The sequence below is a fragment of the Coffea arabica genome, chromosome 7e (genome assembly GCF_036785885.1).
Source record: "Coffea arabica cultivar ET-39 chromosome 7e, Coffea Arabica ET-39 HiFi, whole genome shotgun sequence".
Classification (NCBI taxonomy): Eukaryota; Viridiplantae; Streptophyta; class Magnoliopsida; order Gentianales; family Rubiaceae; genus Coffea; species Coffea arabica.
Window position 1 is genome coordinate 4,122,852 of NC_092323.1, and position 22,949 is coordinate 4,145,800.

At 39.2% G+C, this 22,949-nt stretch overlaps 2 protein-coding genes, 2 long non-coding RNA genes and 1 other non-coding gene across 11 annotated transcripts; 3 read left to right on the plus strand and 2 right to left on the minus strand.

Annotated features, from left to right (window-relative positions):
- The first annotated feature begins 4,250 nt into the window (after positions 1-4,250).
- LOC140011167 (uncharacterized) lies at positions 4,251-7,811 on the plus strand. The gene is made up of 2 exons (XR_011818432.1): positions 4,251-4,578; positions 6,185-7,811. It is a non-coding gene; the product is annotated as an uncharacterized lncRNA (long non-coding RNA).
- LOC113700473 (UDP-glycosyltransferase 83A1-like) lies at positions 6,622-8,437 on the minus strand. Of its 2 annotated transcripts, XM_027220948.2 has the most exons (3): positions 7,956-8,437; positions 7,167-7,702; positions 6,622-7,016 (listed from the first exon to the last, which is right to left on the minus strand). In XM_027220948.2, exons 1-3 carry the CDS (start codon positions 8,434-8,436, stop codon positions 6,807-6,809), a joined length of 1,227 nt encoding a protein of 408 aa, XP_027076749.2. In that variant the 5' UTR covers position 8,437; the 3' UTR covers positions 6,622-6,806. The 2 variants fall into 2 exon arrangements, with proteins under 2 accessions (XP_027076749.2, XP_027076748.2); XM_027220947.2 differs by having other exon boundaries at positions 6,622-7,702.
- Positions 8,438-9,325: 888 nt separating this feature from the next.
- Positions 9,326-10,754, plus strand: LOC140011166 (uncharacterized). Its single transcript, XR_011818431.1, has 2 exons — positions 9,326-9,465; positions 10,106-10,754. It is a non-coding gene; the product is annotated as an uncharacterized lncRNA (long non-coding RNA).
- A 1,843-nt stretch (positions 10,755-12,597) lies between these two features.
- Positions 12,598-20,665, minus strand: LOC113701487 (uncharacterized). 6 transcript variants are annotated; one of them, XM_072058677.1, is made up of 12 exons: positions 20,233-20,479; positions 17,406-19,167; positions 16,927-17,009; positions 16,737-16,799; positions 16,503-16,636; positions 16,053-16,275; positions 15,203-15,913; positions 14,540-15,114; positions 14,170-14,221; positions 13,816-14,048; positions 13,511-13,618; positions 12,598-13,202 (listed from the first exon to the last, which is right to left on the minus strand). In XM_072058677.1, exons 2-12 carry the CDS (start codon positions 18,817-18,819, stop codon positions 12,971-12,973), a joined length of 3,828 nt encoding a protein of 1,275 aa, XP_071914778.1. In that variant the 5' UTR covers positions 18,820-19,167; positions 20,233-20,479; the 3' UTR covers positions 12,598-12,970. The 6 variants fall into 6 exon arrangements, with proteins under 6 accessions (XP_071914778.1, XP_071914781.1, XP_071914782.1 ...); XM_072058678.1 differs by having other exon boundaries at positions 12,879-13,202; positions 14,170-14,218; positions 14,540-15,117; XM_072058676.1 differs by having other exon boundaries at positions 12,879-13,202; positions 14,540-15,117.
- Positions 20,666-22,870: 2,205 nt separating this feature from the next.
- TRNAA-UGC (transfer RNA alanine (anticodon UGC)) lies at positions 22,871-22,943 on the plus strand. Its single transcript has one exon. It is a non-coding gene; the product is annotated as a tRNA-Ala (tRNA).
- Positions 22,944-22,949: the final 6 nt, after the last annotated feature.

Here is a 22,949-nt window from a genome sequence, read left to right on the forward strand (position 1 = left end):
GCATTTGTGTAGTTTATACATAAACAAGTGGCAGTTGGGGTCAGATATCGCCTTACTTAAACACCTCCAATCCAAAGAAACGCGTTCGAAGACAGGACATAACCCCGTTGAAACGCTCAGCCCGCCGGGGGACCGAGCCCCCCATTCCTCCCAGTTCCCTGTTTCCTCCAGCCTTTCCCTTCATCTTGGTTTCTACCCTGAATGGGCTCAAGGCCAAGAAGCTACATGGGGACGCCCATCCTAATGAGAAAAACTGCAAGGAGGAGGCCGAATCCCCATAGAAGAGCCTGCAAAATCCAGCACAGCTCCTCAACAAGAATCAGAGCAGGCGCGTGCGTTTCAGAGAAGTTGGAGGCTCTCAAGAACATCATTCCGGTCCACACTGATCACGGGGAGATCAAGCCTGATCAATTGTTTCAAGAAACTGCTGACTACATTGTTCTTCTCCGCACCCAAATCTCAGTTTTGCAAAATCTGGTTGATTTTTATGGGTCCAGTGCTGGGCAGGCTCAACCACACCACACCAACTCGCTGCTGTATAATACGTAGTCATATTTCATCGCCAACTGAAGCCAAAGTAAACAAGAAAAGATTTGCTCTTTTTTCTCCACACCCCCTCCCCACCCCCACTATTTTCTTGGCTGTTTATGCACTTTCCCAGGCAAATGCAGGAGTAATCATTCTACAACAAGAAGTAGCTAGCTAGCTAATTGCAGGGTCACAAGGTCTTCTTTAGTTATTTGCCATATATGATGAAATTCAATAATTATATTATATCTTCTCATGTATATGTAATTTTTTGTTTATTTTCTTTGCCTTGTTTTCTTCCCTCCCCTCACTTTTAAGTATCAAGAATACCACCTTGTTGGAACCTTTTGTTGTGTGGACTCTGGACTCGAAATGAGAGGAAAAAGCTCAGGAGTTGGCTAAATATGTAAGACAGCATTATTGTTGTTTCTTTTTCCCCGAATCTAATAGGTAAGAGATTTTTGTGTACAAAGGACCTGTGGTTCTTTTCTCTGATTCAAAAAAAAAAAGAAGAAGGAGAAGAAGGTTTGTTGTCCATTCGATCTATCATCAAATTAACATGCTGCACCACATACGTAGATTTTTGCCTTCTCAGTCCAGTCCACACACGAAAAGTTCTAGCATACGCGTTTCACAAAATATATATGGTCCAAGCAAGTATTCAAGAAATTTATGCCACGCGTTCTGGAGATGTTCAATCTCAAATTTGGTCCTTCAAGCCATAACAACTACTACTGTTTTCAATTTAATCCTCGAACAAAGCATCAGAAGAACTCTTCTTGTTACCGAAATTTAAGAATCCCGGCTTCTTACCTGGGTAATAATTTTAATTTATTATATGCTCAGAAACAGTTAAATAAAGGCTACAAATAGTACAAATTATGCAGTGAAACATGCACCCCGGTCAATAGAGTAGAAAGGCGTATTAATTCTTCCCCCGTTAATTTCACTTGTACAAGGCATATGAGGGACTGGAAAATGTGTTGCCAGTTTTGCAGACAAAACATCTCTCCCTCCCTTTGTCTGTGATGAGGTGACTGAGCATGTCAGAGAGCGTCGGCCAGATCGCCAGCCTCGGCCTGTGATGACGGTCGGAGGGAGGCATGCGTCGCTCAGTAGAGTAGACTGCTGCATGTCTTGTTCCAGTTAATTAGCTCAACATATATTTGGAGAAACAAAATAAAAATGATGGGCCGACATAAATTGTTACTAGTAAATTCTACTGCCCGTGACCGTGAGTGAAGTGAAGGCTTCATTTTGCGGGGATGGGTGGGGGAGGGCGGTAGCGCACAGATATATCACATGATATCTGAGTGAAATAGAGAGCAGAGCCGTCATGTTTTGGGAGGAGGGGCTGGAACGGTTGTCTCTGACAATCGTTCCGGAAGGTTTACGGTCATGATTAGGTCAAAAAAATTTGTGCGGTTCAGATCACTCCTTGTAACTTGATTTTTACGTCGTGTGTGACCCACAAAAATATTGTTCTAGTATTACTCGCTGTTGTTCTATTGTTACACCTTGTACAGATAATATTCACCGTGTGCAAATGATGTTACACCTTCCGGAACGGCTGCTCTGACAATCGTTCCAGCCCCGGATCCCATGTTATGGCATCACATGCATTGTTATGGTACGGCAGTGACAAGCTAGCGAACATTTGAGTATTCAAGAACACGTGCAACTTTTATTACCCTCCATACATATTTCGCAGCTGTCTTTTTTTTCCTTCTGCGGCAACCTCAATCACGGATGTAGGTCGAGTATAATTAATCCAGTTTCTCTCTATCTCTCTTTTTTCTTAAAAAAAAAATCAATTAAATTAGCTGTACTTTGCAGGAACTTGTTATATTATCCAGATTTCAGCAACTAGGAGAGCGGTACAAAGCACGCATAGCTTGCTCAGTTTTTATTCTCAGGAGGGCCAGATTCTGTTTGTTCAAATGAAAAAAATAGTTGGGAGTCTTGCTTCTGTAGGGAACAGAGTGATATGATCCAATGTTTTAAAAGAGGATGGCGTTGGGCGGGGCATTTAGTATTCGGCGTGTGGCGTCAGCCCCGTGAATTTTTATTTTTTAAATATATATAAATATGATATATATTATAAAAAAATCATTTGAAGATATAAATAAATATAATAAAATTAGATAAAATTAAGACAATTACACAGATAAAGAATTACTATTGTATAACTCTAACTAATAATTTAAAAAACATACATATTAATATTAGTTGCACAAAAAAGCAAAATAATTAACACTATAAAAAGTTCAATCTTAGAAACAAACTAGTCACAACTCATAAGTCACCATAGTATCAAGCACTTAAATTACAAGCACATAAATTCAAGTAGACACAAACTTCAAAGGTTAATTGTTTCAATAAACACACTTAACTAGCATCAAAAATAAAATACCAAATTAGCAACCATATTGCTTATAATACATAACAAGGAATAGCATCAATAATTAAAAACAAACTGACAAATAAAATGATACTATTCATCAAAGTGGATATCATCCATGCTTTCATCTTCATCTAGTGTATATACACTAGGTAATTTTCTGCCAATAATTGACGGTGGTTTTGAAATTTTCATCACATCACAGGATCCAATCTATAGGTAACAATTTCTTTTCCTTTACCTTTCTTGCATAATCATATACTGTATTATATTTCAAATAAATTCATGTCAAATTCACTCAATGTCTGAATATAATAGATAGGTATGTACTCGAGCCAAGTCGAACTCGAGTATTGCTATACTTGAGCTCGACTCGACCCATATGTAACTAGGAACTCGAGCTCGACTAAGCCTAAAAAATCGTAACTCGAGGCTTGATTCAAGAAAATACCTTTAAACTCGAGACTCGACTCGATAAGGCTCGACCTTTAGTTAAGCCTTATCAAGCCTTGCCATTATGGAATTTTATTATAAAGAAGAGTATATTGTAAATTCAGTATAAATTATACCCATAACGGTTATTTTATAATTATAATACATATGTATTATTTGAATTATATATATATTATTTAAATATATCCTGACTCGACGAGCCACAAGCCCCAAAATATTGACTCGAAACTCGACTCGAAAGTACATTCAAGTAGCCCGAGACTTGGCTCGAACTCGGTCAAACCGAGTTCAAACCAAGCCATTGACCTCACGAGTAGCTCAGCTCGCGTACGTCCCTAATAACAGATAGTAAATTAGTAATAAAGTTGAATATTAAAAGTTAAAAACTTAATTGATGAAGTTAAATATTTTTTCTTTTTTTTAAAGACAATTTGTGGGGCATATGCTTTTAATGCCTCACTTCAGAGGTGTGCCCAAACACCCGTGCGTACTTAAATTTAATGAATGGAATCGATATTGTGAAAATATCTTTGTGATTGGAATCAATATTGTGAAAAAAGAGAGAGAAGAAATTAGCATTATTGGTGATAAGTACTAGTTATTGATTTCCATGTGAACTTCTTTCGTTAACTCCTAGTTAGAAAGTTGTTTAACTTACTATGACGCTTTGAAATTATATGATGAATCAATTCATAAAAGCAAAATATAAATGATTATTCCAAAAAATAGAATGATGTAAAGTGAGTTGGACGAAGCAAGCAAGTACTTAAATTTGCTAAACATTAGGATAGGAGCGAAAGTGAAGACGTGACCAAATTGAGTAGATAACGGAAAATAATTGGCTGATGGTTTTAGGGACAATGTGAGAATAAAATAATCCAACTTAACCCTAATACTTTTTTCCAACGCTTCTGGCAAAGAATATTAGTATCTGAAACGAGTCAGTAATGTTACCGCTGCTACTTATGATCCCATCATCTGTGAGCTTGGGGATGCTGAATTTCAAGGCTAACAGCGAAGCTGATTGCTGATGCTGGCCAGAAGGCTACTGTCTTGATTCCCATTTTTCTTTGCAATCTCTAGCGCCCATCCCATGGTCTCATCAGCAATAATGCATGTGATATTATCACTATCACATTGATTGATTTATGTTCGACTCCAGGTTCACATCACCGGCATGACCTGGTAAATTGATAGTAAGTGTCAACTTGTTGCCCAGGTCATTTCTGTCCTCCCATGATTCCAATCCATCATGACCTGGCTTAAGTTTTATCGACTTCTCCTCTTTGTCGTGATGTCGCTTATTTGTCTGATTATGCTTGAGTTTGTTGTTACATGAGGTATTTGATTTGCAATACGGTGTTCTTTTGGTTGTATCTACTGTTGTTTCCATTCTTGTAGAATTACTGGCGTCCTAAACCAACTCAGACATCTGAGTTGGAGTTCTTCTTCTTCACTCCCAATGAGAGGGAGCAAATTCTGTTGAACGATATTTCGTGGAAGGGTCTTTGCTACCACCCATGCTTAAGATTGTCACCAATTCGTGCAAGTGGTTCCCAATGTTTACAAGTTGGCCGGCTCAGGCTGGTACAATATATTTCCCATTATGTTAATCCGGTGAGCTCAAAGGGTCTAGTTGTTACTTGTTAGCATAAATTTGGAAATCGAAGCAATATATGCTCGCATTTGGGTTACAAAATTTTAAAGTACAAATTTTTAGTAAGAATTCAATATGTTCCTTAACAAAATGACACGGGTTTCTACTATGAAACCAGTGTGGCAGGAATGATCTAAAGTATCACTGTTATCATCTTTGAGCTCCTCAGACCAGCAAGAGATCCAGCCCATGCCGGCTGGCCGGGCCAGTCTGTCCAGCGGGGCGTGAGAACTGAAATTGTTAAGGATCACATCTCTCCATATTTAAATATCCACAGGCAAAATCGCGAAGTGTAAAGGGGTTGGTCTTGAGAATTCAGTTGTTAAATTTCTTCTCTGATTACTTGACACTGATCAACTATCATGCAAAATTACATGATTGTAAGAAGAGAAGTGCGTGCGAAAATCTTTTTATGGTTTTGCTCAAGAGGAAGATATGTAATTTTCCTTCTTTCCTGCTATTTGTATTAAAGGTAAAGTTCCTGAATGGTGCAGATTTGCTATTAAGTTTCTATCTGGATGAGTCCCCTAACTACCTTAGGTTGTAAATTTAAGGTGTCTACTATCTATATTCCTTCTTCAAAGAATCTAGCAGAAATTGCGAAAGTCCTGTTTTTAGATGGATGGAAAGCAGAATAATTGACTTGAAAATTCTTTCATATAGTAACTTGTTTAACATGAACCTGTTCTATTTTCTTGAAGGGCCGGAACTTGTCCATCTGAATGTTGATTGACGATTGTAGTCTCTCTCTATAAGAAGGATTACTTTTCACAAAAACTTTGGTTCCTGAGGTAATGAGATACAGAAAGACAGATCACCATTACTCCCTAAAAAACTTAAAAAGACTGTTGCAACTAATGTTGGCCACTGAGTATTGTGACTCTTGCCCTATTATGCAATCCATCCAATTATTCTTGGTCTAATTATGATATTGATTTGAGCCAGCAGTTTGCTATCTTGTCCTAGATGGACATATTTATCCTAAAATTTTCCAGTAAAACTGGTTTCACAAGTGGCTGTCAGGCCTCTTGAGAGCAGGAATCATTCCTTTCATCCTTAATCCACTTGACAAAATTGTTGAAATTCTTTCCAGAGCGTCCGCTTTCTGTAGCAGTACTATTCATCGCCTTTGCTTTTTAATCCAGGGCCGCCCTTGCTTTGAATCCTTGATCAGTTAGAAGCAGCTCGACCTTATTCTTTATTTCTTCTCGTCCAACAATTCCATTTTCATCTCGGTTGAGTCGTCCTCCAAGCTTCCATGCATCACAGATGTAGCTCTGGTTAAGGAATTGGTCTGCAAAGTAAGGCCAGCAAAGGAATGGAAGACCATTGCTAACGCCCTCAATGGCAGAATTCCAACCACAGTGGCTTAGGAAGCAAGCCACAGAAGGATGACTCAAGACCTTTTGTTGAGGTGCCCAACCAACTAGCGGCCCTCCTCCCTGTATTCTGTCAGTGCAATGCCTGTCACATTGTTTATATCTCGCCTTACAACCCAGAGGAACGGCATATTGGTGAGTTCAAGACCTAGTGCATGTTTCTGTCGTAGTAATCAAATGACATTTTGTTACTTGGACACTCATAATGCAAAACACAGGTGTTATTGGTTCATATGTTTGGCGACATTTGTCGTAACAAGATTCTAAATTTTAACTGCATCGAGAAAACACATCTTCCAGTACTTTTTGTGATTCGATACACAGAGGATGTTGAAATCATCAATCTTTGAGGGCATTATTCCGAAAACTATATTGTGACTTGGATATGTCAAGAGCTCTTCTGTGTTTTCATCCAATCAACAAAATTGGTGAAATTCTCGTGGGAGCTTCCTCCTTCTCCAATGTTATTCATCAGTCTTTCCTTGAGATGCAAAGCTCTCTCCTTGAACGTCATTGTACCTAGCAGTTCATCCACCTTGTTCTTTATTTCGCCATGTGCGATTGCCCCACTTGCGTCTCGCTTGAATCCTAGCCCAACCTTCCAAATATCACATATATAGCTCTGGTTAAAGAACTGGTCAGCAAAGTAAGGCCAGCATAACATGGGAACTCCGTTGCTTACGCTTTCCACTGTGGAGTTCCAACCACAATGACTCAAAAAGCAAGCAATAGAAGGATGACTCAGAACCTTTTGCTGCGGTGCCCAGCTCACTATTTGACCTTGAGTTGCTGTTTTGTGTTGAAGTCCTTCTACATAAGTTGCATTGGTCCCATCTTTCGTATCTTGTCTCAGAACCCACAGGAATGGCCTGTTAGTGAGTTCAAGGCCTAGAGCTAATTCCTCGAACTGAGGTTTGCTAAATGTTGCAAAGCTGCCAAATGCAACATAGATCACTGAGCCAGGTGGTTGCTTATCGAGCCATTCCAGACAGGTTGAGTCCTCCATCCAGAAGTGCCCTGCTGAATTCCCCAGGCGGTTGCTTGCTAGGAGCGGGCCAATAGGCTTAATCTCTGGAGCCAAGTCGAATGCTCCAGGCTCAAGGTCATAAGTTGAGTTACAAATCAGCCAGTCCGCCAACTTCACAAGTCGGTTGTTTTGCACCATGGCTCCAAAAATGATTTTCTGCAAAGCCAAGTTAGCTACGCGTGCCCAAACAAAGTCTGATGTATTCATCAAAGGCATGGTCGGTGCAAGCTGCAGCGTCTGCTTCTTTATCGGAGTTCCTGATACAAAATATATCACCTTCAGGCTTTACTTAATTGAACTATTTAGTCTTCTGTCGAACTGAATTCTTGTCTAAAAACTGAAGCTCGCTCCAAGTTGAGAACTAGAGATGCATGTGCATGCATATATAAAATACATGGAGCTATATTTTTAGCTTTTCTACAACACTGTGATGGGCTATTAATTGTGAATAAATGAGGGTAGGAGCTAAGAATTGTAAGCAGTAACATAAAAAAAATATGAAATTCTCACCATCGTGGTCTATTATCCCATCATCAATGAGGCAAGGAATTCTAAATCCCAAGACCAAGGAAGCAGCTGCTGCTGTCAAGAAGGCCGCTCGTCTGATTCCCATCTTCCCTGCAACTTCCAGAGCCCACCCAAGACCCTGATCTGCAATGACACAAGTAATTGGCTCCTCCTCTGATGCATTGATCTCTCTTATCAACTCCTCAAGTTTCCCGGGCATGACTCTGTAGATGGCCTCGGCTAACTTCCCAGGGATCTTCCTTTCCTCCTCTGATTCCAGTCCATCGGGGATCGCAACCAAACGAATACGATCATCCAATAAACCTTTATCTGCCAATGCATCGAGAACCCGCTCGTGAGTGACTTCAGTATTGACGAATGTGATTATGAAGCCATGCTCGACTAAGCATTGTGCAAGCTCCATCAAGGGAATTACGTGCCCTTGCACAGGAAAAGGAATCACCAGGACGTGCGGGTTGGCCATTCTGGGTTTCCGAGCTGTGTGTTTTCAGCTTTCTGATTGGTGGTTAGTATTTTGACCTGGTATCGAGTTTTCCATCTTCGTGTCTAGCTGATTTATTGAGTTTTGAAGCTGGGGAATCTTTCTCTTCTCCTGTCATTTTCGACTCGTCACGTCACTGAAACTCATAATAAAGATTCGAAGCACTACCAGAACAACAACCTTTTTTTTTAGGGAAATTTGCCAAATTGGTCCCTAACATTTTCACAAAACACTTTTTAAATCCATAACATTTAAAATCAGCCAAAATAGTTCCTAACATATAAATTATGAGCCAGTTTGGTCCTAATGCTCATATTTGCTCTTTTTTCCGACTAAAAATAGTACACCGACATAATTTCAAGGGCAAAATTGAAAAAATTCGTTACCATAATTTTGCAGCCCTCAAACTCTTCCACCACTTCTTCAATTGATTCTCACCCTTTTGCTGAAGCTTTCCAAAGGCTTTGTGGGTTTAAGAAGGTGCAGAGAATTATTTTCCAAATAAGAAGATAAAAATGAGTTCTTTGTTGAAATTGATATCGAATTCAGAGATTTCCAAACTGAAAAGGGTCTTTTTCTCAATAACCATAGCTGCCTGAGAGAACCCATGTTGCTGATTCCTTGGTTAAGAGGAGCAAGGACGGATGATTTTACGAAGTCAGAAGCAGAAGAAGAGATTGGGTCAATGGCTGAATAGAGACGGAGGAATATGGGCTCCGTTCAAGCAAAGATAGCCTGTGGACTTGCCAAAATGCTCCAACAGCTTTCTTACCAAATTTGAGCAATCAATATGAGGGAACTGCAGATATTGGTACAGAGTATTGTGGAAGAAGATGATTATGCATTGGAAGCCGCTGATTGTGACAGATGCAGGCTCTGTCTTGTTTGAAAGAATTGAAGCTGAAGCTTTCCAACCCACAAAGCCTTTTGCTTAATTTTCCACCTCCGGAATTTAGATGTCCTCTTTCTGGACAACTCATGATTGACCTTGTTGTCATAGCCTCTAGCCAGGTTAGTAGATTTCCCATTAATCTTCTGTTCGAGATTGAAACTTTTTCTTGGTGGCTTTGATATTTCTTGAAACTTCTTTTTGGTGTCTTGATATTTCTGTCTTTTCATTCAATTTTTCTTGTTAATTCTCCATCCTAGTAGCAGTAGGTTGAGAATCAATTGAAGAAGCGGTGGAAGAGTTTGAGGGCTGCAAAATTATGGATTAACGAATTTTTTCGATTTTGCCCTTGAAATTATGCCGGTGTACTATTTTTAGCCGGAAAAAAGAGCAAATACGAACATTAGGACCAAACTGGCTCATAATTTATATGTTAGGAACTATTCTGGCTGATTTTAAATGTTATGGACTAAAAAAGTGTTTTGTGAAAATGTTAGGGACTAATTTGGCAAATTTCCCTTTTTTTTATTATTACGTTGTACACCTTTGGTTTTTTCCATCAATTATTATTGTTTGTTTGTCTTGTTTTTTTGGCTCGCGTTTGGTATTTTGGCTTCTGGTGCTGCGTTGTTAGCTGGACTTTTGGGCAGAAATATTCTAGATCAGCCATTATCAAAAAATTTTTTTGATTTGTTTGTCCTGACACTTACTTTTATTTTATTTTATTTTATCTGGTCCCAGTGATTTTTTAATTATTGGCAGGCATACTAGAGTATTACATTGGTCCGTACTCAACAACTCAAGAATGCGGGGCTTCTGACGCGAAAAAAAAAGAAGAGAATGTTGGGCCTCGAGCTCTGGATTTTTCCCCTATAAAGGTTCCCGAACTTGATTCTTGTTCGTCGTATGATGATTTTAAGGTGCTATCTAGTTGAGCTTCGGGAACAAACCTAGATTGCAATTTTGCTTCTGAGTAACCCAAAAGCTCTTAAGCCCAGTCCGCTGACATCAGAGGCCCGATACGTAGCTCTTTTACGTTGATACAAAAAGGAAAAGGTAGCCCAAGAAGTAGAAAGGGAGTTTACAATGAAGTCAGCTAGCCCACAAGACGGGGCTTACTTTCTCTTTTCAGACCACGAACACTTATGGTGCTCCCGGTTTCTGTGGAGGGGGTAAAGACTGCAAAGTAGTACAACAAATCATGCTTCTACAATAAATGAGCATTGATTGACATATCATAGAAATATTTTCTTGATGTAGATGATTTTTTTCCTTTTTTTTTTGTGGATGTTTCTTGAGATTTTTGGGAAGGAATCAGGCAGAAAAGAGGGACGATGCTGGAAATGGCAAAATCATTGGAAGCGTGGCCTAAGACAATAATACTAACCCCTTGACCACCTGGTTATGTACCGTTTTGTTGTAGTGTTTCTTTATGTCCGTGCCATTTCCGCCTCCAAGACCTACGTTTTTAGAACTGCATGGATCATATTTCAAACTGGAAAGGCTCTTGGTACAGCAGGAGCCTCTCAAAGAAATCTACTTGAGGAATCCCAGACGAAAGTGAAACTAGGACCATCAAACCAAATAAAAAGCTCGGGGAACTCCTCCTAATCTCTGAAGCTGAACAGCAATTTACATTGCTGTTGCAAATTGGAACCCATTTACAAAAGTTCTTGATATCCAAATTTAGGAAAAAATTTCTGATCCCTTCTTGTACATTGCCCGGAAAAAAATGTAATCTACTGTGCGTATCACGGGTATTTATACAAGTACACTTAATACTAGAAGGGCATGACCCGAAGCCCAAAAGGGATACAGTTACAGTCGGCGAGAGGCAACCAACAAGGAACATTTGGAGCAGGCAGCAGCATCGTCCAATTCATATTATCACAATCTCAACAATACTCACACTCTCGGAGTTTGCTCGCAACCGTATCAGTCACTTTATATTGAAAAAATAAAAAAAGAAAAGTTGAGGCATATTACACTTGCACATCTAGAATAGGACCACGCTCCGCTCCCCGGTAAATCCAAATCAATCACCACTAAAATTATAAAAATTCTGATAAAAATCCACCAAATTATTAAAAACAGAAAATTGGGGAAAGCCCACAATACAATTCAACAATACAATCTCAGGTTTGGAAGGATGGGGTCCCACCCTTACAAGCCTGATGAGAGAGAAAGGGCATCTCACGTGCTGATGATGGATGATTGGTGGGAAAGAATAACTGCAAAAGTGCCAAAGAATTCAAAATGTTGGAATGTTTCAATACGCAGACACAACAGACGCGCAAAATCAAAGACAGCCCCTTTTGCTGTCAGCAAATCTCGGCTTCGGACAGAGAAGGCCCTTTTTCTAGTTTGTTCGCCCAATCATATGTCAACCCCTCGCGCGTTGGACACACATACATACGCATTTCTTCTGCATTCATGGATGTTAGTACAAGATCCTACTGTAAAAAACTTACTGGTACGAAGTGTACGGCTAGTGTGTGCGTGTGTGACTGCGTGTAATTGTTGTTGGGTTGCTTTATACCGAATGGGATCATGATATGATACGCCATATCAATGCGAATTCTTGTCTTTTTATGTCACATCGCTTTCCCGCAATCATATGATTTATGATTTTCAGTCAGATGCTGAATCTTGTCTTTAGTGGATAGACACAATGGCCGTTGGTTGGTTGGTTGGTTGGTTGGTCAACGTTAAGGGTACAATCTGGATTTGATGACGTGTCACTGCAGCAGCATTCAGTCAAAAGATCTTGAAAAGGATAAACGAAAGGTAATCTTGGTCCGAGGTTCTTCTCTCACCGAATCGAAATTGAAAAATTCTGACCCTCCATTGTCGACAGGGAGGGCCACAGAATCACTTTCCGAAACCTTGGCACTGGCCAGCAAAGATTAAAAACAATTAAATGAAGGGTCTTTTTCAGAAGCTCCCTATTTTTCTTTACGCAAGTGACAGAGAGGTTACCCCAACAAAATTGCTTACGAGTTTTAGCTTAGGGCACTCAGAAAAAGACGAGAGCCTTGCCCAAAAAATTTTGATGCATTGCCATGAATCCAAAATCCTAGTTAGGTTTTTAATATGGTCGAGAAATATAGGTGTCCATCAAAGATTATAAAAAAAAAAAGGTGTAAAATTGCTTTTTCACCTGATTTCTTGGTCTTCAAGAGGCCCGCACCCGCATACAATCCTGAAAAGAAAGAATGAGCACAACAAAGAGGCAGAGAATGGGAGGCCAAGCAGATCCAAATCTACCATTCTATTACATTTTAATTCAGTTATGCTGCATCCTGATGATATATATTTAACTGCACGTTGCCTCACCTAGTTGCTATCGAGGGGATGATTCACTTGCTATGTATCGGGGGCATATATAAATGAAGAGTACAAATTCCCTCAAAATTTCACAGCAGCAAACCCCTCTTGGTGGTAAAAAGATCAGCCGGCATCCTAGCTAGCAGGGAGCTTGTCCCTGATTTTCTATTCCAGCTCCCAGGCCACTAATGCGTTCCAAGCATAGGTATTTTCTATTCTTCCAACATAGGCCAAGTATGGAGTTGCAGACTGCAAATAAAGGGATAAGTACTACAAAGACTTAGTTTAGATCGTTCAGGATCACAAGGAGATGCAATTAACCCCTTCTGGCACCACTTTAGGCATTGGATGTGCTACGACATATCTCTGAGGGGACGTTTTGTGTACACCAGGATTTGCACCAGAGGATGATGTATTAACTGAAACAATATGTCCCCTACTGTGGTACTTAGCAAATCGGTTTATGACAGAGAACCTCTCCAATTCCTGGGAATCCACTTTTATGTCCACAAATGACAGAGTCTTGTCCAGTCTGCAGCAAAAAAATTCAGAAATAGACAAACAAATAATGAACGTGTAATATTGAGATCTTTCATTTGCCCAGTGTGCTGCACAATACTTCTAACATAATTAAAGTTTATTCTTTTTCACCCCCCTTTTCTAATTAAAAGCTAATGGCACAACTCAAGATTTTTGGCAGGAGAAACAGCAGCAAATTCTGCATAAACAGGAATCTAAAATTCAGTAGTTTCTAGGTTCCTCCTCCAACTCATGCCATATTGGTCAAAATTTCTCAAAATTCAAAACCTATAAAGGCTTGCAAGGTTATTCTTTTCTTACCTGAACAATTCATCTCCAAGCCTTTTGGCTCGATCAATGAACTTCTCTACAGCTTCGAAAAAGTCCAGCTGACCAACTCTCTCAGAGGTTTTCAGATCCTTAGAAGACCTAAACAGCAATTAAATCCAACAATTAGATGACACATATGGAACATCAGATTGTTATGGCATGAACTCTTTCATTTTTATTTTTATTTTATTTATTTATTTCTGTATAGACATGATAATAGATATCTATGGTGCTGTAAATTATCATTTTTGGTATAAAAAGGAATGAAAGTGAGTAACTTGAAAAGAAAAACGTACATGTCACTGGTGAGAGGCGGCCTTTTAGAACTACTCGTCATGCTGCAAGCATCACCCAGGGCTAATCGAGCAACAAAATATATCATGTTCTCAGCGTTTGACAAGGCATCTGGTGAGAGGACAATTGGTGCAGGTCGAAAGATTTTTTGCGTAAGCTGTGTTGTCGATAAAAGCCTTTTCTTTGCTCGAGATATTGGAAATACATCCTCCACCATTTCAGCTTCATCCTCTACCTGAAGATAACAGATCACTAGAAGTTGGTTCTTTTGAATCTCAATCATAGCAGATCTTAGCTTCGAGAAAATCTAACTACATTGTTCAGAGCTCTGAGTCTTCCTTCAATCACTAACTTACCTTTTCACTTAATCGATTTGAAGCTAATGCCCATTCGGATTCTGCCATGCTGCTGCAGTAAAAATTTGTTGTCAATTGTAAGCTATGTATAAGTATTAATCATTCTTGTTTCCAAATAAACAATAAAGACAGAAATTGTAAGAAAAAACGATGGAGAGAATAACATGTATCATATATAAATTTCTATTTCATAATGTGAGTGATGATGAAAAATCAAGGAAAATTATGTCTTTGCTTTATAAGCGAAAAGAGCCATTCCATCAATTATACCAAGTCTAAGGATATTGAATTCGATAGACAGTCAAGACAGTCAAAAGAAAGTCTGACAAGCAACAAACACTGCAGCAAGTTATGCAGATTGTTTACACACCTAACTTTCTGAAGCTGCTGCGAAACATTAGTTACTTCTTTGTGCCATGGAAGAATATCATAGGCAGCAAGTTTTCGCTTCTTAGGAGCAGAAACAGCCAAATTTCGTTGACCGTCATCTAATGGCATGACAAATAGAGGTTGTAGCTCTTTAGCTGGTACCATCTCGGTAGCTGAATTTGGCAATATGCTGCTTGGTAGACTGGCAATAGATGAATTTACTTGCCCAATTGAAAACTGTTTAGCAACTTCCTTAGAATGCATCAAATCATACATTGATAGCATCTGCCCATTCTTCATACTTCCACTGGGTTCAGACCAGGATGGGGCCATTTGCACATTAACTTGGGACTGCGCTTTAGGATGACTATGAATGCCATTTTCTTCGAACTTTAATATTCCACAGTGGATGAAGACCTTAGATGAAGGTTTGCCTGGCTGATCTCTAATTACCTTTGATGAGCAAGTCATAGGCTCATTGTCAGAATTTAACTGTGAATTCGGATTTTGGTCACCCACTGCCAAATTTGTGACCCCTGACTTAAGCCCATATAACATCCTTGCATGTCCATTTACCTGCTGAACAAAATCTATGTTCAAATTCGTTATATTTTACTAGCACCATGTCACAAGGTGCAGTTTCCAAATTAATAAAATAGCGCACCTGGTGTAGCAGAGTAAATTTTTGCTGGAGATCAGGGGGACTCAAAGATCTGAGAGAAACATCATTATCATTCCCAGAAACATTAGGAGCATTGTTGTCTCTGTGCTCCACTCTATCAAATGCCCGACAGTGTGTAGCAGTGTTCATTGGAACAGAGGCAGTAGCACGTGCTCCTAACATATGCTTCCCAACAGCTTCATGCCCATGATCTAATGTATCATGTGTAAAAGGGGTGGATACTCCTGATGGGTTCAGTTGATCCATCTGGTCTTCCTTAGAGTCATAACCTTGTCTTGTTGGTGAACAGGCATTTGTTTCTTTGATATTAACTCCATCTTGGAAAGAGATTTGCTTGTACTGCTGAAGCTGAGCCCCTCTAGCAGTATGTGCATTGATATTTGTTGAATCTGGGGAAGAAAGTGAAACTGAGAACACATTGGGCACATCTGATTGCAGCACCTCTGTCTGACTAGGTGAATTTTGGGACATATTTGGCAGACTCTCTAATCTTGGAAATTCTTCACCTTGCAAACTGGTTTGAAACAGATCAGATGCTTCAGGGGTAGCAGCACTCGCTTGAAGTATGCCTGTAAAAGCAGGAAGTGCTACATGGGGCATTTGACCTTCCACAGGTGTAACAGCAAGCCACTGATTTTGAAGCCGGCTGTTGAGATACAAAGGACCTGAAGCATTTATTGCACTTGAACTTGCCTGGAAATTGATACATCAAGTTAGTGCCTTTTGACCATGTCTTCCAACCAAATAGACAACGTACTAGAAACTAGAGGGAGTCATGAAGTTATGGTCTTCCAATAACTCAAAACAACAAAATTAGAATTTGTCGACTAACCAGTGATGGAGAACCAAAAGCAGAGCATGACTTTGGGAGGCGCTCAGATGGAGTGGCCAACCTTAAATTGAAGCCTTGTGAAGCAGAGGTAGTATAAAACAAATTACAATTTTCAATTTGGGATAGTTGAGATGATGGAACCAAATCTCTTGAGCACAAGTGTGTCCCAGACCTAATCTCCACAGATTTGTCAGCCTTGTTCATTAGTTGAAGCCTATTTCCACTGCAACAGAAGATATAAATCAGAATTCCCAGAAGGTGTACCCAGACCAAAGTGTGGGGCAGTAGTGCTGTCTGAGGAGTATGTAAGAAGATTCTATGTGTCTGTCTAACGCATAAAAAAGAATCTTCATATAAATAGAATGGTTTTGCTGGTTAGCATTCAGATATTTGCAGATACGTATAAGCAGGCCAAGCAGAAACCTTGAGCATGGAGTAGATTATGGTTACCTTGGATTATAACTGATTCTTTGGCCAGAAAAGGCAGCTGAACTATCAAATAGTGCAGCAATAGAGTCAGCATTATTTCTAGGTGGCAACTCCTCTGATGCTCTTGAGTTTGTCTCAAAGTCTGCAGAGAGAACCTGTGGGAAAAGATGCATAACAACATGGCATTCGGGTAAAAAAGGTACTGAAGAAAACAATTATAATCATCTTTGTGAAGTAATACATGATTGAGATAACCTTTTCTGAGCTTATCCCAACATTAGCAATGTTATCAACATACTGTCGAACATACGCTTGCTTCTGATTGCTCCAGGCACAGTGAAACAGAAGTGCAAAAAGAAACCATGTTTCATATTGTCCACAACAAAATATGCATTCCTAAACATTACTTATGAAATTGCTAATACTGGAAAAAGTGATAACCAACCTGATCAGGTAACCTTTGACCTCCGCAAACCATCGGCTGAGACCCACTTTCGTGCAACCACACGTTTTCATTCAGCTCATTTCCTACAATAGAGGTGATACACTAAAAGTAAAGCCACTTAGATATGGCAATCTTGCATTGCATATGAGGGGCATCAACAATTAAATGTCATCATAAAGTGCATGAAACTCCTTTTGTTTGACGTCTGCTATGACAGGCTTGCCCCACAAAACAATACAAAAATGGAATTGGTTTTTCATTTCGCTACAGCATAAAAGAGTCAAGTAGACCTCTGATGCTGGATCAAATTCTATTCATTGTCAAGCAAAAGATTTGCCACATGTATACCATTAATTCTCCGCAAGCTATCAAGATTTCTATTTGTAATAATAAACCATCAACACAAGATCGACAACATTCTTTATCATCATCAAATTAAACATAAAGTTCACCGATTTATTAGGTTTCTATTATTTTACCTATTAGGTTAGTGCCTGATTGGCCACTCATCGTACAAGGAAATATGCTTGGTTGATGCCTATCATTTTGGGAATCTTCAGATTGCTGATTGTGCCAAGCATTTTGCAACAGTTGACGTGCTTGCATCGGTTGCCATCCCTCAACATTTGCCTTGTGTTGAGGATTTTGCTCAAACCACTTGTGAGCATTTTTAGATGACTGCTGAACAAAATCATGGGGGGAATCTAGATGCATTCCCTGTTTTGGTCTAACCACATTGTGACTTTGCTGTAGTGTAGGAAAGCTGCAATTTGGATTCGAATTTTGAAATGAAATCTCAGACTTTGAAGTGGGAGATGAGATGCTATGTAAGTTTTTATCCACCCAACTACTTTGTTTCCCATCACCAATGTAATTTGTCTGCTGATTATCATCTGAGAGCTCAGGGTTCTGAAAGGTTAAACTGCTCCACTCTTCTTGTTGTCCAGTATCACTGCTAGATGCTTCTGCAACAGCAGACTGCATAAGAGCACTCCAGGTACCACTCTGATTTGAAGAATAAGTGCCCATAAAATCTGCATGCTCTCCGTTACTATCAAAGCCTGCTAGACCCACATTACTTTGTTGACCAAGAGATGATCCCCAACAGTTGTCATCTGTGTTGAATAAAATTTTCTCTTCCAAAGGGTCCAGTGAAGTTGCAGTCTTTGATGTTTTCCCTGCAGAGGGTAGACAGCGACCAGCTTCTTGTTGTCTCAAACCAGATTTATTCATTCCCGTATGAGTTTGAAGGGCATGTTGTTGCTGAAAGCTAGCAGGTCGAACTCCATCAGCTGAAGCATGCAAGAGAAGTCGTCCAAACATATTCCTATCTTCAGTTACATTTTGGGAGACAAATGCTTTATCTGAAAAGCACACTTTCTGTTGAGATGCATTGAATTGCTCATTCCCAAGGGAGTTGTTGATAGTTGATGAGTGCATCTCCGGTATCTCCCATTGGTTATTATTGCCCCTGTTCAACATACTGGCAGAACTATGTGATGCTTCTTGGATATGAAAGTATGGATTCATATTATTCCCTAAGCTTGCAATAGGACTCCCATATAAAGACGCATCAAATTGCTCTGGTAGTACCCCATTTGAACCAATGGCCTGACCTTGCGCTTGTGAAAAAACCAATCCATTAGGAACCCCTTGCATAATTGGTGATGTGCCATGTTGCATCAAGTTAATGTCACCAACCATAAACATTTGTGATGTATCATGGACAGGCATTCCATTCATTGGAGGTGGGTGAAGACCAGCAGAAGTCTGTTTAGTTAAAAAAGGTAACTGATTTACAAAGCTGTGTTGCCTTGCATCACTTAACTCCCGAAGTTGCTGCTGGTGCTGCATTTCCTGCAGCCGTTTGAACAGTATCTGCCTCTGCAACATCTGTGTGTCTGAGGTGGTGGCTTACAATGTTGTCAAGAGCACCTATAAGAGAAGAAGAAGAAATAATCGAACAACGAGGACATCTCAAGCTTTTCGTTCCTTAATAGAGGTTTTATCTCATTACAACTCAAAAGAGAATGGTTCGTCCATAGTAATTCATAAATGCGAGCCTTTCATAAAGAGGCATGCCAATACAAGTTTCCCATTTTTCCCACTAAACATTGGCTTAATTTTTAGCATCCAAAATCAACTTTGCCCATGAGAAAAGCCCGTCCAATCCAGAGTTGACGTACAAAAGCTTAAAGCAGATACTGCTTTTGGCAAAACCAACTGTCTCCACTCCAGATTCTGCAAAACAACCAAAACTAATCGAGTAAATAAATCTTCTCTTAAGTTTTTTTTTTTTTGGTTTTGGTATTTTGGGGGGGGGGGGGGGGGGGGGAGTCCATTTGCTACCACATACATGCAAAAAAGAAAAAAAAAAAACAGAAGGAAAAAAAAGCTAATAATGTGGCCTACTATTCCCCACTATGATACTATGGTGCTTGTGAAAATGAATGAGATTTACTTGCAAGTTCAAATTTGAGTGGAAATTTGTACTGCCGCAAACCAATTACAGCACAGAAAGAACTGTTTAGCGACAAGACTCTCAATTGCTATACTGAGAGTCTTTTCTAGCCAAAAGCAGCAGAGTTTGCGTCTTCTATCATTATATCAAGTTTTTCTTGAAACATAAAGATCGAAAATATCATTATATTTAGGAACTATGGTTTATAATCAGAAATTCGATCATGACTCTACCACATTACATACCAATAAGTATCGTTCCATATAAATGCGACAAAAAACTAGCAAAGCTCATTAAACGTAAATAACAGGCTTGTCTATAAAGTAGCTAAATTTAGCTCTACATGATTCAACCTCCTCATTAACACCAGAAATCTTCAACTAGTATTGCCATCAAAGCACGAAAGAAACCTCCGGAATTTTTTTTTTTTTTTTTCAAAAAGACACATGCAACTGCAACAATGCATTAAACATCTAAAAGATATCCTGTAATTACATCAATTCGCAAAACCACCGCATACCATCCAACTACGAAGCCCTGAAGTACCAGAATGAGTAACCAAAAAAATTTTTTTTTAACACCTTGGAAACAAAAATTCAAAGTTCATTTCACCATAATTAACAAAAGAAAACCACACAGAGAAGCAGTAACAACCAAAATTGCACCACAATCACAAATAAAAACAAAAAGGGTCAGCATATAAAAATAATTAGCTCAAGATAAAGCTCAAAACTTGAGATTAAAGCAGTAAAGTCAGTAACTTTAAGCCTGTATGACTAAGTATTCAGTGATCTGTGTAAGAAATTCAGGTGGGTTCTGTTAATGAAAGTGCTTTTTTAACTCACTTATAAATGGAAAATCAGCAAAAGCTCCATTTTTTTCGGCTTGCCAACAGTAGAGGGAAAAATGCTTCGCCTTTTTCTGCTTATTTACATATACACTACATAAATGTATAAACTTATACAGCTTTTTCTTCTCTCTCTAAAGATAAGTAGTGTGCTTTGCAAAGAGGGTGCGTCCAAGAGTTGAGCTCTCTTTCAGACTGGGCTGAAGATAAAGGGATCAAAGCAGCGTGAAATATCATATTATATTAAATATTTTCAAGAACCGAAAAGACCAAAAAGAAAAAAGAGAAAGAGAAAGGCATAGGCTCGGACCAAGGCTAGAGATTCGGAGTGGGGCTCGGTATTTGGAGGCTGGGGTAATAAATGGTGAGAAATGTCGGCGTGTTTCCACTATGTATGCGGACGCGGTGTACTGACCGCTGGATTCATGTATTCAATGGTTGAAGAGAATGACTTGTAAATGTAGCTTTGCAGTCGCGGAGTAGGGGGGCATTATCTTGGCCTGCGAAGGGCAAAAAAGTTGGGGGCTGGGTGTGGTAGTACACGCGCTCTCCGTCACGCGTGCACACCGCTTCTCTTTCTTTTGAGACGGCCTAGTGTATTACTACTATTTTATTTCTATGGAATTTTCGGGAGACTTTTTGGAGCATGAAATTCTTTCTTTTCTTCTCTCTTTTCGGTTACTAAATATCTTTTTTTTTTCCCGGGGCCATTGATATATAGTTCTTTCTCCAGCCGCCATGTTTTTTTTGGTCAAGGCCAGTAATCTATACACTTTTGATTTAATTATACATTATATGCATTGACAGCGTATGTAGTATTAACTTGAATGGATGCCACACATGCAAAAAATGATATTCAAATTGAAATTGAAATTAAGTGACATGCATCCCAAGGTATAAATGTATACTCTGTCAGAGTATAGAATATTAATATTTTTGATTTTCTTTTTTTGTTTAAATATCATCTTGAACCTATGAAGATTAATTCAAGCCCACAAGAAAACAATCTCTTGTTGTTTTCTAGCATTAATTCAGAGAAAATGGCATTGGATACTGGTACTATTTGGAACCATGCAATGTAGAACGTCCAACTCTTAGCTTTGTTATAGAAGTAAAATTAATCTAAACTGTCATCATATGTTTCCAAAGAAAAAATATGTGCCCCTAGCACTAGTGCCAATACTTCAAACATTTATACCAGAGAGTCGAGTGGCCTACATAACGCACATGGGCTGGGCTTTGATTGTCCGGCCCAAACCAGAAACAAGCCAATAATCACATTATTGCTTTCTTACGCTATCCTATTTGTGTAATTATACTACATATATTTTGTATTTTCTTCAATGTTTCTGTTCCAAAACAAATGGAAATAATTTTGAATTTGACTGAAGTAACAAAATTGCACGATTATGTGCAACAAAACAAGCACTATGCCAAATTTGCTTCACACCAACTGACCAAAAAAACGTATAACGAGCTTAAATGTGTTGTCTTCGCGGTTGACTTTAGGTAGAAACCGCATGTTGTTGTCAATGGATTTTGGGGGGGCAACTTTTCGTCATCCAGTTTAAAAAGGGAAAAAGAGGCACTGAAAATGAGGGCAGGAAACTGCAGTTCGTTCGTTGGGAGAAAAACAAAAGCCCTGTTCGAGCAGTTCTCAGCTGTCACTTTCTGAAAAATGGAATAAATGTCGTAGGAGTATGTGTTTATTTACGTTTCAGTTCAGGTTCGCCATCAAGTAGGAGTATCTTCCAAGTACGTACGTCTGTTCCTTTTTATTATGGGTATTTTGCCCTTCCCTTCAAGGAATCATCATGACATGCAACACAACTCACTGGGAAAAAGATGCAGCACGTACGTACGTACGTACTACTTAATTCCATGCATGCATCTTTGCATACATGCAGGAGGGGATTCACTTTTTAATAATTAATTAAAACTGATCATCACATCAGATCGGATTCAGAACCAAAGCGAAAGATTCTCTACTTTCTCGCTCGCTCCTCCTCCGCCAAGGCAGGAACAGTTGTCAATTCTAACCTTTTTCCGAAGGCATGCATGAGGCCCTTTCCCCATATTCAACTAATCTCCAAGTTCTTGCAGGTGATTTTCAAGTATTAGGAGTGTTATGGTACGGCCATTCGTACATCTCATGCAATGGTGTTTTTGAGTAGTAGTTATTACAGTATTAATACCGCCTTTTTATTGTCACTACAATATTTTTCTTGTATGCTAATGTATATGGATAGCCTTAGTTCTTGACGGTTCCACAATCATCATTTCAGTCCTCAAACGGATGAACTCCTATCATTTGTTTCAAAAGGGATTTAGATATTTGGAGCAATTCAGGAACATTCTTGGTAAATGAGTTTGAATGAATGATCTGACCGAATATTTTATTGTTCTGGAGAGAGAAATAAATTATCAATTTACTAGACCACAACATATGGAAATTGTTTGATTATTAACTGATGTAATGAAGGCAGTTAATTGAACAAGTTAAATGACGTATTTCAGCAGACGTAACATAGAGAGAGAATTCATGAAAGACACTGAAATGATTGGATGGACTAGTTACCAATTAGCACATTTGATATAGTATCAGGTATGATTGCTTAGCTCGCAAAGCAGCACATGGGGATGTAGCTCAAATGGTAGAGCGCTCGCTTTGCATGCGAGAGGCACGGGGTTCGATCCCCCGCATCTCCAATTTCT